Consider the following 12,526-nt stretch of genomic DNA (forward strand, 5'->3'; position numbering starts at 1 on the left):
GTTCCAGGCAGATTTTACCTTTCAGTCCTCTCACTTTTGCATCGGACAACTTCTTTTCAAACTCAGACTCACAAGGGACTCCTTCATCTTCATCTCTATCCCTGGACAGAAGACACAGCTCAATTACTACAGGAACACACCCAGTGCACCCCCCTCCCTCACAAGAGCAGCTGAGTGCCTTACATGGTGTGCATTGTGTCCTGAATGATCTGTATCCAGCCGTTGCGCTCCTCTTTGGAGCTGGCATGGACTTCCACCATCTCGGGATCCTTTCCACCCATGCTGATCAGGAACAAACCCTTCTCTTCATGAGCCACTTCTCGTACAATCAGCTTCTTCAGCGAGATCACAGTGGATCTCTGGTCCTTCAGATGGAAAAAAATGGGTGAGGAGGAGATCAGAGCTAGCTCCCAGATTCAAACAAGCATTGAAAAGGTCTCAATAAACCATAGTGCTACATCTCTCAGGTCTGTAAGCATTTTCTGAACATACTGGTTAATTAAAAAAATAAAATCATTTAAATGGGGTCAAACAAAAGGGATGGGCTTGCCTTCCTCCAAGAGTTATGTAGGAAAAGCAATTTTACCTCACTCCATTTCAAGAAAGAATTAATTTTAAATTGACTTTGTGGTTTTGTAAACTGTACCATATTTTGCTCTGATCTCATTTCCTACTGACCACGCTCTTCCTGTCATTAATATCACAGCTCCTTACACTTGGTGCAGCTTGCTAGCCTGCTTCACACAGTGTCTTCACCATCTCTCTCCAGGATAAAGTCTCGTTTCCAAATCCCACCAAACCTCTGCTGTTCTCAGATGCTCACAGCTGACTGCTGTGTCAGAACCCGTGTGTGAGGTGATGTTCACCTGTGTGCTACGGTCTCTGTGTCATCAGCCTGCTGGGTTACAGTGTCCCCAGGCTGCTGTGTCATCTGCACATGAGCCAGTTTCTTTGTGCATTGTACCACATGCTACAGCTGGGGTGATCTGGTTCACTAGCAGGGCTTGTATGCAAATCAGCTTCCCCTGTGTAGGGCACTGAGCCTGTGCAGAGGGTTGGTGGAACTGGAATAACAAATTACCAGCTTTCAAAATGCTCAAAGAGTGGAAAGGTCACAAGGTTTAGCCAGTCTAGACCATGCCTGGAAGGTACAGCCCAGGTTTTCTTTAGCAGGTCAATGTGCCCAGCCCTTTTTGGGGACCTGCCCTCAAACCTAATGTTTTTGCTCCTGCACATTATAAATATATTTCTTTGACATTTATTTTCAAGCTGTTGAATTTACTGCCCTGGCATTTCACCTCACCGCCCCCTGCAGCAGCTCACAGTGCATTTGGACATTTCCTCTGGCTGAGGTTCATTTTTACAATGTTTGCATTGTCCCCTCACCCCCTCCTGGCCCAGTCACTGCTCCAGTGTGCACAAACTGCAAAGCACAAGTGTTTCCAGTGACAGGCAGGTTTTCAAGGCCAATTATCAGCTGTGCCAAGGCGCTGCAGGAAGGGGAGGTGGGGCATGAGGACATGTTTTCCATCAAAAAGAATGGAGTCTGCTCAGCAAACAAAAATGTTCTGAGCAAGAAAATTAAGTTGTTTAGCAGGCAGTTGCTGGCTTTGCTGCACAACACAACATTGCAGGTCTCTCCCATAGAAAATTAGGGAGGAAAAAAGGTAGAAGCCTTACCAGTGAGGCGAAGACATACTTCTGGTCCTTCTCCTGAAGGAACACGAGCATGTCAGAGAGGAGAACAGCCTGGACTTCTGCAATAGAAAAAGCACACCAGTGCAGTATAACCACACAACTCACCCCAGAAAAGATTTGCAATAACACCAGTGCTGGGGAGCAGCAGGGCTGGTTTTGCAAATCCCGAAAGCAAGATCAACCTCCCAGCTGGCAGGAGGAGCAAGGGCAGTTCCTGGAGATGCCAGATCAGGTTAGCTCTGAACCAGCCTTGCATGAAGCAGGACACAGCAGCACTTGGGCATCCTGCAGGATTTGCTCTCACCCATGGGACCAGGAGTGCTCCTCTCCAGCCACATGCTCACTACCAGTTAAGACATGGGCATAGCAGTGAAAGCCAGAGACATTTATTCAATAGAAGCTCTGTTTTCTCAAACAATCAATATTTCAGCCCTCAAGCAAAATATCTGCACAGGAAGTTTTGGATTTTATGGTTCTCTTGATGAGTGGTTTGCAGGGTGTAAATTATCGTGCAATAACAACATATGTCAGCTGCAGTTTCTTTCCCAGGAAATACTGACTTCAGGAGCCACTAGTAATTCTGCTCTCAGACAAACACAACTCTGAGGGGAGCCTGAATGAGCCACAGGACCTGGCTTTCTTTCACGGGAGAAGGAAACACAACCTCAAGCCAACAGAGGATTTTAAATTAGTCTTTTCCCAGAGTACACGTAGAGCCTTCCAAGTCTCCTAATAACATATCATAAAGCTGCACAGCAACTACCAAGTGTAATGCCCCACCCAGACCCCTCAGTACAAAGAGGTTTTGTGTAATGTACTTGGGAAATCTTGTGACAGAAAGGAAGCAAACCAGAAACTTAAATCATCCCATGGGTAAATCCTTCCAGTCTGTTTTGGGAAGACAGAATCCATTCCAGATAAAAGAATCACTAAACTTTAAGCAAAGCTGCAAAATGAAATCCAGGCTTTGGGAGGTTTGCAGAAGGTGGCATTTGACTGCCTTTTTCTCTGTTCCATGCACTTTGCAAGAGCGGAAATGCCAAAATCCTTAAACAAAAGTTCTTCTGATAATTTTTGGTCCTTCATTTCAAATACCATAAAATAACCTGAATATATGAATGATCTCTCTCTCTGGGTCTGCAGCCTGCCTGCAGGACCTACCTTCCCTGGGAGTCTGCACTATGGACATGTTTGTGCATTTCTATGACTAAGAAATGCAAATGGAGCCTGTGCTTATCACAATTTCACAACAGCAGCAGAACTTGCTTCATCCACCATCTAAAGGCAGTAGCAGTCTCGGGTGCCTAGAAATCATCTGTAAACTTCCTGCTTCCAAAACCTCAAAATAAATCATACCCCATGTGGAATTCCACGTTATCACCGCCTCCATGCACAGCACGGCATCAGGCTCCCAGGCCCCATTCATGCCCACAGACCATAACTTAATCAGCTAATGCTGCAGGGAGGAAGGGAAGCCCAGACTTCCTGCCAAGCCTGAGGCACAGCTCTGTCTGCTCTTACTGCTACCATGGTCCCAGCTGAAAGTCTCCTTGGGAGATTTAGCATTTAACTCACTGGAGAACTTCAGTGCACAACACCTTAAAAAAACTACTTCCACCTGATAACAAGCAAAAAGCAACTCAAGAAAACACTGACCCCACAAGAGGCAGCTGTAGTGACACCAGAGCCTCTCCTGAACAGTTTGTGTCAACAGCTTAAGAGGTTCAAGAGCAACAAATACCTGGGACATCTCCCTGGATCCCAGTGAAACTGGGATGGTACTGCTGCAGACCTGCCACAGCCCTTGGAGGGAAGGAAAGGCCCAGAAAGTTGAGGCTGGGTTCTAGATTTAGCCAGCACAACTCCTGGAACCGTGGCACAGGCATGGAGATCTGACTCCATGCTCTGGGCAACTGCAGCCCCATCGTGTCCTCCTGGCCCAGAGCATCCCACAGCAACTCTGTCCCTTGGCTGATACACCAAGGTGTCACTGCCACCCGAGCCCCCAGCAGGCACGCAGTCACCAGGAGGAAAAGCAGCTCTCTATCACCCCAGAACCCACACAAGTAATTGGAAATGCAATGGGGAGTGGGGGTACAGCACGGGAAAGCTGGTGTCACAATCTATCAAAGCAGAAGAATAAATCAAGGGTGGAGGCACCAATCTGAGGACTAATCCTACACCCAGAGAGGGTGAGCTGCATCCTTCCACAGCAGAAGGCAGGAGAGTCTTACCTTTTAACCGGCCAGCTGAGTTTCTTAGTGAAACAGGCCCATCTCGGATGAGTTTCCGATGCCTCAAGTCTTCTTTTGCAAACATCTGGCCACTCTTCATCCTCATGATGGATTTGCTGTCTGTCCGGTTGTAAATCTCCCCAAGACGCATTTTCTTTTCATACTTGCTGACTTTGCTGTTGACTGCAGCAATCACATCTTTAACGAGGTTTAACGACTGAGTCAAGTCTTCATGTTCCACTTCATTTTCTTTAAAAAAGAAACAGAAACATCTCGATTTGACTTGGTGCAGTCTAACTTCCCACTTTTACTTCCTTCCTTCCTGTTCTCCCAAGTTCCCACATTCTAACTTTTTAATACTTAAATTAGACATTTTTCCCCCTTAAAGAGAGCTTCACAAAACCCTTTACATATACATGGTTGAGGCTGGAGAATATTCCAATACACTTTGCATATAAGACAGTAGAGATGAAATGCACAAATTAACTACATATTTTAGCTAATACCTAAAAAAGCAGGCTGGGAGACTTTGGAGTCTAGGCATGTTGCTCCATAATTAGCTACAGACAGACTTCTAACAACTAAATCAAGGTACCTAAACAACTAATCCTAATGGAAGTATTGAATTCACTTATCTTTTTGCAGTGATGTGAGACAATGACTGGATTAGCTGGTAAAAAAATCTGCTTCAGCTGTAAAGGATCAAAACTTCACACTGGACAAACAAGTATGTGCTTAGAATAAAGGAGCTGGTGCCTACCTTTGGTGTACTGCAGTATCCTCTGTAAAAGGACTGGGTACTTTGTGATTCTCTGTGTTACCAACAAGATACATTCAGGAATCCCAAGGCGCCTCACCAGGGAGCTGCTCATTTTTTTCTAAGGAACAAAGAAGAAAATTTCAGTTCTGCAGCAAAACACTCCCCCAGAGTGCAGAAAGGACACTTTTTTCCATTGGCTACATCTGTCCTGCCAGGTCCTACCTTGATAAATGCCTGAAAGCGCTTGTCCTTCGAGTAAAGATCTTTGAAGTAATTGACAGCCTCGTTGTGATGCCCGCAGAATTTGCCATACGTTTTCTTCATTCGCTCAGCGTTCTCCCCAGAGAACTGCAAAGAACGGGACACACAGCTCCAACCTGCACTGAGCTCCTGGGGTGACATCCCAGCAGTGCCTGCCAGGCTCTCAGAAGAACTTGAGGAAATCAAATTAGTCCAAAGCATGCTCGACCATGCAAACAGATCTCTAGAGAGTAAAGAGCTGATTTGGGGACTTCACTGAGCCCACACCTACAGCAAAATTTGTGACTCCAGTCCCATGGCTTAAATGAAAGCTTTTGTGGCTTAAACCACAAAAAGAGTCAGGACAGACAAAAAGAAGACAGAAATTGTGGTTAAAGAAAAGCAAGATCACCCACCCCGAGTTAAACACCGTGTCAGTAATGCAGCCAAGGAACATACTGGGTATATTTTGCTGTGAGCTCCTGCCTACACTCCAGTCTGTGGTCAAACTGTTTTGTGCCAGTCAGTGAACGCTCCTCTTTCCGAAAAAATGAACTAAATTAATTTTCAACAACGGACCTTCCTCTGAAAGAGCAAAAAGTGCTTCAAAAAGCAGAGGGAGAATTTGTATCTGTGAAAAGGTGCCATCAGCTGTGCTTATCTGACAGGCACAAAGAGGAGGGAAGGAAAAGCATCTGGCTTCCAGCTGTGCTCTCAGAACTGCAAACATTTTCCAGCACTTACTTGATTCACTAGGATGTCACCTATCCTCCTGATAACAAAGTTCTTTTCACTTTTGTCTGCCAGTGACTCCTTCTTCCTTTCCAGAATCCGCTGGAAAAACTGACTGTGGATGTGCAGCAAGTTTTCCAGGCAGGGAAAGATCTTGTCCACGGCTTGCTGATCTAACTGCAGTTCCTTTAACATGGCTGCACTGTACACATCGTTCATGATCTTCAGGGTGCGGACGTGGTGCATTTCTGTCTGCATTAGCTCTGCATGGGATGAGGACAACAGTTCATGGGTTAGAGCACAAGGAAAAGCTGCCATTAGAAAGCTTTTCCATAACTGGGCTTCTCTAAGTGGTTTCAAAAAAATTTCATGACAGGAATTGTAACATCAGTCAAGAGTTTCATGTGTGAGAGAAACAGGGGGGAAGAGGTGTCCCACAACAGAGAGCTTTGGATGTTACTGCTGGGGTCTCAACCTTCAGCCCTGGTATCTTCTCCTTCCTAACACCTCATGGCCGGCCTCCATACATCCCCTTTCTGCCATACAGGATGGCTCCTGAATCCCTCAGGAAAAGACTTTGTAGTTAGCTGCCTGTGGTGGAACCCAGTTTGAAAGTCATCAGCAGACAAATGAGGAGAGGCAATTCCTGGGGGTTTTGATGGCTTCTGGATATGTGAAATGCACAAAGTCAGCTTTCACAGAATACATTATGCTTCTAGGAACTTCAAGAACATAAGTGTGGCTTTTTAGGAAACCAAAGCAGTGTCCCTATCAAGGAGCTGCTTACAGTGAGTGAAAAGTGAAGATGTCTCACCGTAAATCACATCTTGCCGTTTGACAACATCTTTGTATTGCTGCTGTAGAAACTTGCTGTCTACTACTTGGCTCCAGGACTCTGCCTCCAGCTGCTTGGAATCTAATTCCAGGTCTCCCATGAGCTGTCCTTCATTCATGTCTGCACCTTCACAAAGCAATATAAGTGCCATTAAGATGTGGGTAATTTGTCTCATTTGAGATTCCTGTGTAATCATTTAGGTTTAGGCTTTGTCAGTCACACCACAAACATCACACACATTCTCCTCTATTGACACAAATGATCACATACCACATAAAGACTAGTTATGAAAAACACTTTTAAATGTTATTTCCTAGTTTCCTGTTCACCATTTTCACATGGACCAAATTCTAGCTCAGATAATGTATTCCTAATCTGCCATGAAACGACATTGCAGTTAAATAAAAAACCACAACAGAAGAGGAAATGTTTGTCCCTGAGCTAAATTCCAAGTAACTCAACTGTAACTGAAACCTTCTAAATGTTTTTCCATAATTCAATGAGCTAAAGAAATTATTATGTGGGGCTTTGTTTTAGTTTATCATACTAATATTCTGAGATTAAAATAAATGCACTTTAATTGTCCATTATAAAAGAAGACAATTGCTGAAAATGGATTTTCTATTTTTGGAAAGCAACACTGAGACCTTCCTTCTCCTACAAATGACATGGAGATCTCTTACCTTCATCAACCAGTGACTCCATGGATTCATTAACCCGGCTGATTTTATGTAAAGAGTCTGTTGACTGCGACAGGAATTTCCAAGTGTGTATTAAGCTGTCATCGTTCCCAACTCTGCAGAAAAACAGAACACACAATATTGTTTATGACAAAAACCCAGCCAAATGTACTTTCAGATAAGCAGAATAAATGCATTTTAAATATGAATTGAAAAACAAAGCCAGCACTGCACGATTATGTACAGAAATGTGCTTTTATGTGTTGTTTACTAACTACCCACTGGAGCTTGAGAAGCTGTAAGTGCTACAGTTGTGAGCGACGGTGCTTTCCATAAAGAACCACTCCTGAGCTTTTATAGTTTGGACAACTCCATTCCAGTCACGTCCCATCTGCATTGCCCTTGGAGAAAACAGTGTGAAAAAACGCCACACCAAAGGCTATATAAGAGTCCTTATCACTAGCTCTGAGAAAGATCAGAAAATGGACTGAAGTTAAACTCCCCATGAATAGCCAGGACATCCAAACTGCCCAGAATAAGCCAGTCCCTGCCTCAAATGCAGAACTGCTCAATATGCAAGTACTGTAGGAACCACAAATTAGATTTTCTTCTACTTTTTTTTCAATCAATTATGTATAATGCAGTCTAAAAATGGGAAGACTGCAGCTCTGTGCCTTCACTCTCTTGTTATGGACACAAAAGTTAATACTACACCTGAGCTGCAAATGTGTGCTTGCACAGCATCTGGCCCAAGGCAAGGGAATTTCTTCCTAGGATCCCACAGTATCCCTGGGAAGTGGCCTTGAATCTGCCAGGCCAACTCAGCTGTGCCTCTGAACTCCTGCCATGACTAAACTAACTCACACAAGCAGATCCTGCAGAAGACAACTGATGTATCATATGGCTATTTCTCTGTTTGTGATCCCTTTTGTACCTTTAACTCAAGTCACAGCACGTGAACTTATTTTTAGTGAGATCTGCATTTCTTTACGCCAGCAGCATCAGATAACACACATACTTATGGTCAGGCGTGCAAGGAGGAGCCTTACCCTGCAATGTTCTGTATGGAGACACTTTTGGAGAGTGCAGTGGGCTGCTGTGATCTCCTGTTGCTGAAGCTGGAGGTGACGGTGCTCTCGTCGGGCGCGAGGATGGCGGAGCGCGGGCGCTCCTTGGGCTGCGAGCCTGCAACCGAAGGGTGGGAGAACAGTCAGCCCATGCAAACACCTTAACCACTGCTCACTGGCATGGGGATGACTTCTAAGGATCCACACTCTGAAATTCACTGCCTTTTCTTTCTAGAATCTTCCCCAGGGGGTGTCAGCAGTTAGGAACAGCCATAGGAAGGGAAGACCGTTGACCCCTGAGCAGAACTCACTGCACTATGCTTGAATTACCCAGGTGGGATCTGCAACTCCAGAGACTGAATTTAACTGTTTTGATAATTAACCTTATGCCACAATCCACCCTTCTGCCTTTTTATTTCCCTGGGCACACAGTCATATAACCTTTGACCTTGATGTTTCTGGTCAAACTTGGAGATAGGTTTCTCTTATCAGTAGGTACCACAGAGAAATGATAATCCTGATTTCATTATACCATCACACACCTTTAAGTAATTTGTTCATATTAATTCCAGATTTTTCCTTCTTCAGATGCATTTCTGCTATCTGGAGCAACACCTCTGAACTTCATGATAAATACCACAGTGATTACAACTGGATTATATAGTCTGGTTCCATACAAGCTATCATTTATCTTATCAAAGCTTATCACTTAAGCTTATCAAATCATGGCCCTACAAAACCAGTCTGGGCTATTTCACACCTGTTCTTCATCCCTGGTGACACTGGGTCACTCTGCAGTGCAGTGTGTATCTCAGCAAAGTCAGGAACAGTTTGTCAGTATTCCTCCTGCTCAAAATGAAACTTTCTATTTTGCCTACCTCAAAGCCCAAGACTATTTAAACCAAAAATAATTGTGTTTTAAATCCTCTCCACTTAATACTGATAGTTGGATTCTTTCCCATGTCAGACACCCATGGACATAGGCTGCATATTCCAGATTTTGTGGCCTTAACAGTTACAGGCATTCTGCAAGCTACAACAGACAAGTAATTTTTCTAAATCTGAGACAATTTTACATTTCCTTAGAGCTACACAGACACTGCAGAAGGGGATGAACTCTGTACAACTTCTGTACAACTTCTGAAGTCTCAAATACTGCTCAGCATGCACAGAGAATGCTCTCATCCCTGCTTTGTTAAAACCTGATTTTTCATAATATCAAGCATCAGTTGTCAGAACAGTTAAGACACAGACCACTCCCAAAGCAGAGGGAAAGAAATTGTCTTACTTTTGTTTCTCATGGTAACTGTGGGTAATGAAGAGGTATCATGTGCCTGCAGCATCCCTCTCTGTGGCTGAAAGAAAAATGAAATTCACTTTAATTTCTTCCTCCCTTCTCCCAGAAGGTTGTGCCATATAACTAAACCAAAAAAAAAGCTAATTTTTTTCCTGAAGCCTCTCAGTGTATGTGTATTTTTAAATATATTTTTTATTTTCTCTGAATGAAGTGGGCAAAATAACAGATGGAGAAATGTGCAGCAAATATGAAAATGTGAAAATGATGACAATACTGAAGTGAACTGAAATCATAATTGCACAAACATCATTTAGCTTGGAGAAGCACGTTTCTTGCATTTGGGGTAAGCAATGAAATCTGTGTGCTCCTCATATAAACAGTATATTTAACAGTTTTCATTATATGAAAGCTTCAGCACTGGGGCAAACTGGAAACTTTGTAACATGTGGTAGGAAGTGTTTTATATATCTATATATCTATATAGATATATAGATATATATACAGATATATTCAGTAGAGTAGATGAAATCCCTTACCTTCATTTTGACCTTTGCACAAGAAGCAAAATTCTCCTTACAGCCTTTGTGAACAATTGCATTACAGTCTGTCAAAAAAAAAAAACAACCAAAAACCAATGAATTAAACAAAACCCCACAGAAAACAGGTCAATTTTTGCTGTTTGTAATCTGAACTGTTAACTTACACAACTGAGAATTGTAACTTTTAGGCATCATTGTGGTTTGCATGACTAGCTGAGAGAGAGGATGCTTTCCAGGAAAATTAGCCTTTTGTTAGTAACATTTCCTCAGAGAATTTAACAGGAAGTTCTGTTTAAAAATCAATGCAAGGTTGAATTGTCAGTGGTCTTAGATTAAAGAAAAAAGAAGGAGAAAAAAAAAAAACCCTGATGGCATTATCCCTCTGAAACTAAGGTGGAAAGCAGAAGCAGGAGACAAAACCAGAAATCAATTGTAGGGCCAGTATTTCTCTGAAAGGACAAATACTGTTCTCATCCAGACAAGGGCTATGAGATCTAAAAGGAAGAGGATAGGGAAATTAATTTACACAAACTCAAACATCATGGATAAGATCTATGGCACAGAACCCAAGTTACCAGAAAAAGTAACAGGAGAACAGGAGCAGCATCTGTCAGGAATCCTTGAGGTCGGGACTTCCTGCTGGAAACTGAAGTTTTGGTCCAAAAGCATCACATTCACCAATGCAAAGACCATCATGCTTTAAATTTGCTGCATATATGCCAGAGCAAAAGCTGAGTGGCTTGGTTTTTTGGTTTTGGTTTTTTTTTTTTGAATACCCTGAGTCTGCCCTTGACTTCTGTCAGCAGATTTCTGGGAATCAAAGTTTTCAAAGATGATTAAAACTGCCTTTTTTTTTTTTCTCCATAAGAATTGAGAAATGGGTTTCAGGCTTTAACTCTTTTGGCAGATGAAAGATCACAGCTTAAGATGAGATTCAGTAGCTTAGAGAAAAATACTTCCACTTATTCATGACAACACTAACACAGATAATGAACTGGATTTTACAAGTAAGTGTGAAGTTCTGAATTATTTCTTGAAGCAGAAAAAAATGAAAAAATTCTACGTCCAGAATGACAAAATATGCTCACACTTCTAGAATCTCTTACATTTGGGATGATTCAATAAAAGCTAGTAATTCTGATATTTTGACAGAGATGAGGGTAAGGTCATAGGGTGCTGCTATTCTGACAATGTTTCACAATTTCCTGTGTACAAGACAGAACAAAGCAACCTGAAAACTCTTGCAAAAACCCACAAGCACTGTAAGCTTGCAGACCAAACATGAAAGAGGAACAGAAGCTGCTCCTCTGGTGCATGAACAGAGGCAGTGAGACAATTCAGAATCATGAAATTCACACTCAAGCCTTGAAAGCCTGAGGACAGCTCTTTAGTGTGTATCATTTGGCAAAAAAAAAAAAAAGGATTTTTTATGTTAAAAAATCTGGTTGTAGGGACTTTATTCCTCCAATTCAACACTTCAGCAAGAATGAAGTTCCCCTAACTCCTGTGTGTCACCAGTATTAATAACTAAAACCCCAAAATCTTATTTTCTGCATCACTGATCATAAAAAAAGTAAAAAAGACAAGGCAGACAAGGCTACTAAAAATTAGGCTCTTTTGCTTGCCCATTTGTTTCAGAGCATGCACAATCTTTCAGCATTGAGTAGTCATTTCAGGAAGCTGGGGGAGGGGGCATAACTGAAAAGCTGAGACAATAATTTAAAATATCCAGTGCTTTAAAAGGCATTAAAAGTCACCCATAGGTGAGACAGAGCAGTGGTGGTAGCACCAGCCTACATCAGCACAGGAATATCAGAGCCTCTGCTGTTGCTTATCCATCATTTCCAAAGCATCTGAGGCTGATTTTTAGATGCAATGGGAGAAAGAACCACTCGCTGATGTGAGCTCTCAACATAGGCCTTCACCATTTTTTTTTTGATATTCATTCCCTGGCCAACGCAGAAAACATGCAACAAGTTTGCATCATGCCTTGAAAACAAGGAAAGAACATCTGTGCTAAAACATACAACATTGTTGGGTTATTTTAACTCATTAGCATATAGAGCTTTATACTGGGATATATTTGATTTTCTACATGGCTTCAGAAGCTGCTAAGAAAGTCAAGTGGGGAAAGGGAGAGGATGCATTTGAGGATTTGTAATTGTTGATGTTTTACATTTCCCATCAGGCTGACACAGAACGTGTCTCAGACAAACAACTCTGCTGAAATCTCTTCCAGGAAACTCAGAAGTGCCATTTGGGATTCAGCTGGCTGCTCCTTCCCCTGCTCACATCCACCAGCAGGAAGGGAAGGCTCCAGCCTGGCAACAGTTCCCGCAGTCGCTTTGACTCATTTCTAAGCTAGTGGAGAAAAAAATTACTAATAGTGAGGAGAGGAAAGCCTTTTTCACTGAGCTATAGTGAGAAAAAAATGGGTTTTGTCT

The 12,526-nt window shown here is 42.7% G+C and overlaps 1 protein-coding gene across 13 annotated transcripts in view; it reads right to left on the reverse strand.

Moving 5' to 3' along the window:
- The window catches only part of AKAP13 (A-kinase anchoring protein 13), a 209,474-nt gene that overhangs the window by 14,412 nt on the left and 182,536 nt on the right, over positions 1-12,526 (reverse strand). For all 13 annotated transcript variants that reach the window (XM_059858562.1, XM_059858568.1, XM_059858567.1 and 10 more), the window contains 12 exons: positions 10,080-10,147; positions 9,535-9,601; positions 8,229-8,364; positions 7,183-7,295; positions 6,479-6,625; positions 5,677-5,927; positions 4,915-5,040; positions 4,693-4,810; positions 3,933-4,181; positions 1,681-1,757; positions 184-365; positions 19-101 (listed from right to left, as the gene is read on the reverse strand). In XM_059858562.1, coding sequence (XP_059714545.1) covers positions 19-101; positions 184-365; positions 1,681-1,757; positions 3,933-4,181; positions 4,693-4,810; positions 4,915-5,040; positions 5,677-5,927; positions 6,479-6,625; positions 7,183-7,295; positions 8,229-8,364; positions 9,535-9,601; positions 10,080-10,147 — 1,617 coding nt within the window. The remainder of the gene's footprint in view (positions 1-18; positions 102-183; positions 366-1,680; positions 1,758-3,932; positions 4,182-4,692; positions 4,811-4,914; positions 5,041-5,676; positions 5,928-6,478; positions 6,626-7,182; positions 7,296-8,228; positions 8,365-9,534; positions 9,602-10,079; positions 10,148-12,526) is intronic.

Source organism: Haemorhous mexicanus, chromosome 13, assembly GCF_027477595.1.
Source record: "Haemorhous mexicanus isolate bHaeMex1 chromosome 13, bHaeMex1.pri, whole genome shotgun sequence".
In the NCBI taxonomy this organism is placed as follows: Eukaryota; Metazoa; Chordata; class Aves; order Passeriformes; family Fringillidae; genus Haemorhous; species Haemorhous mexicanus.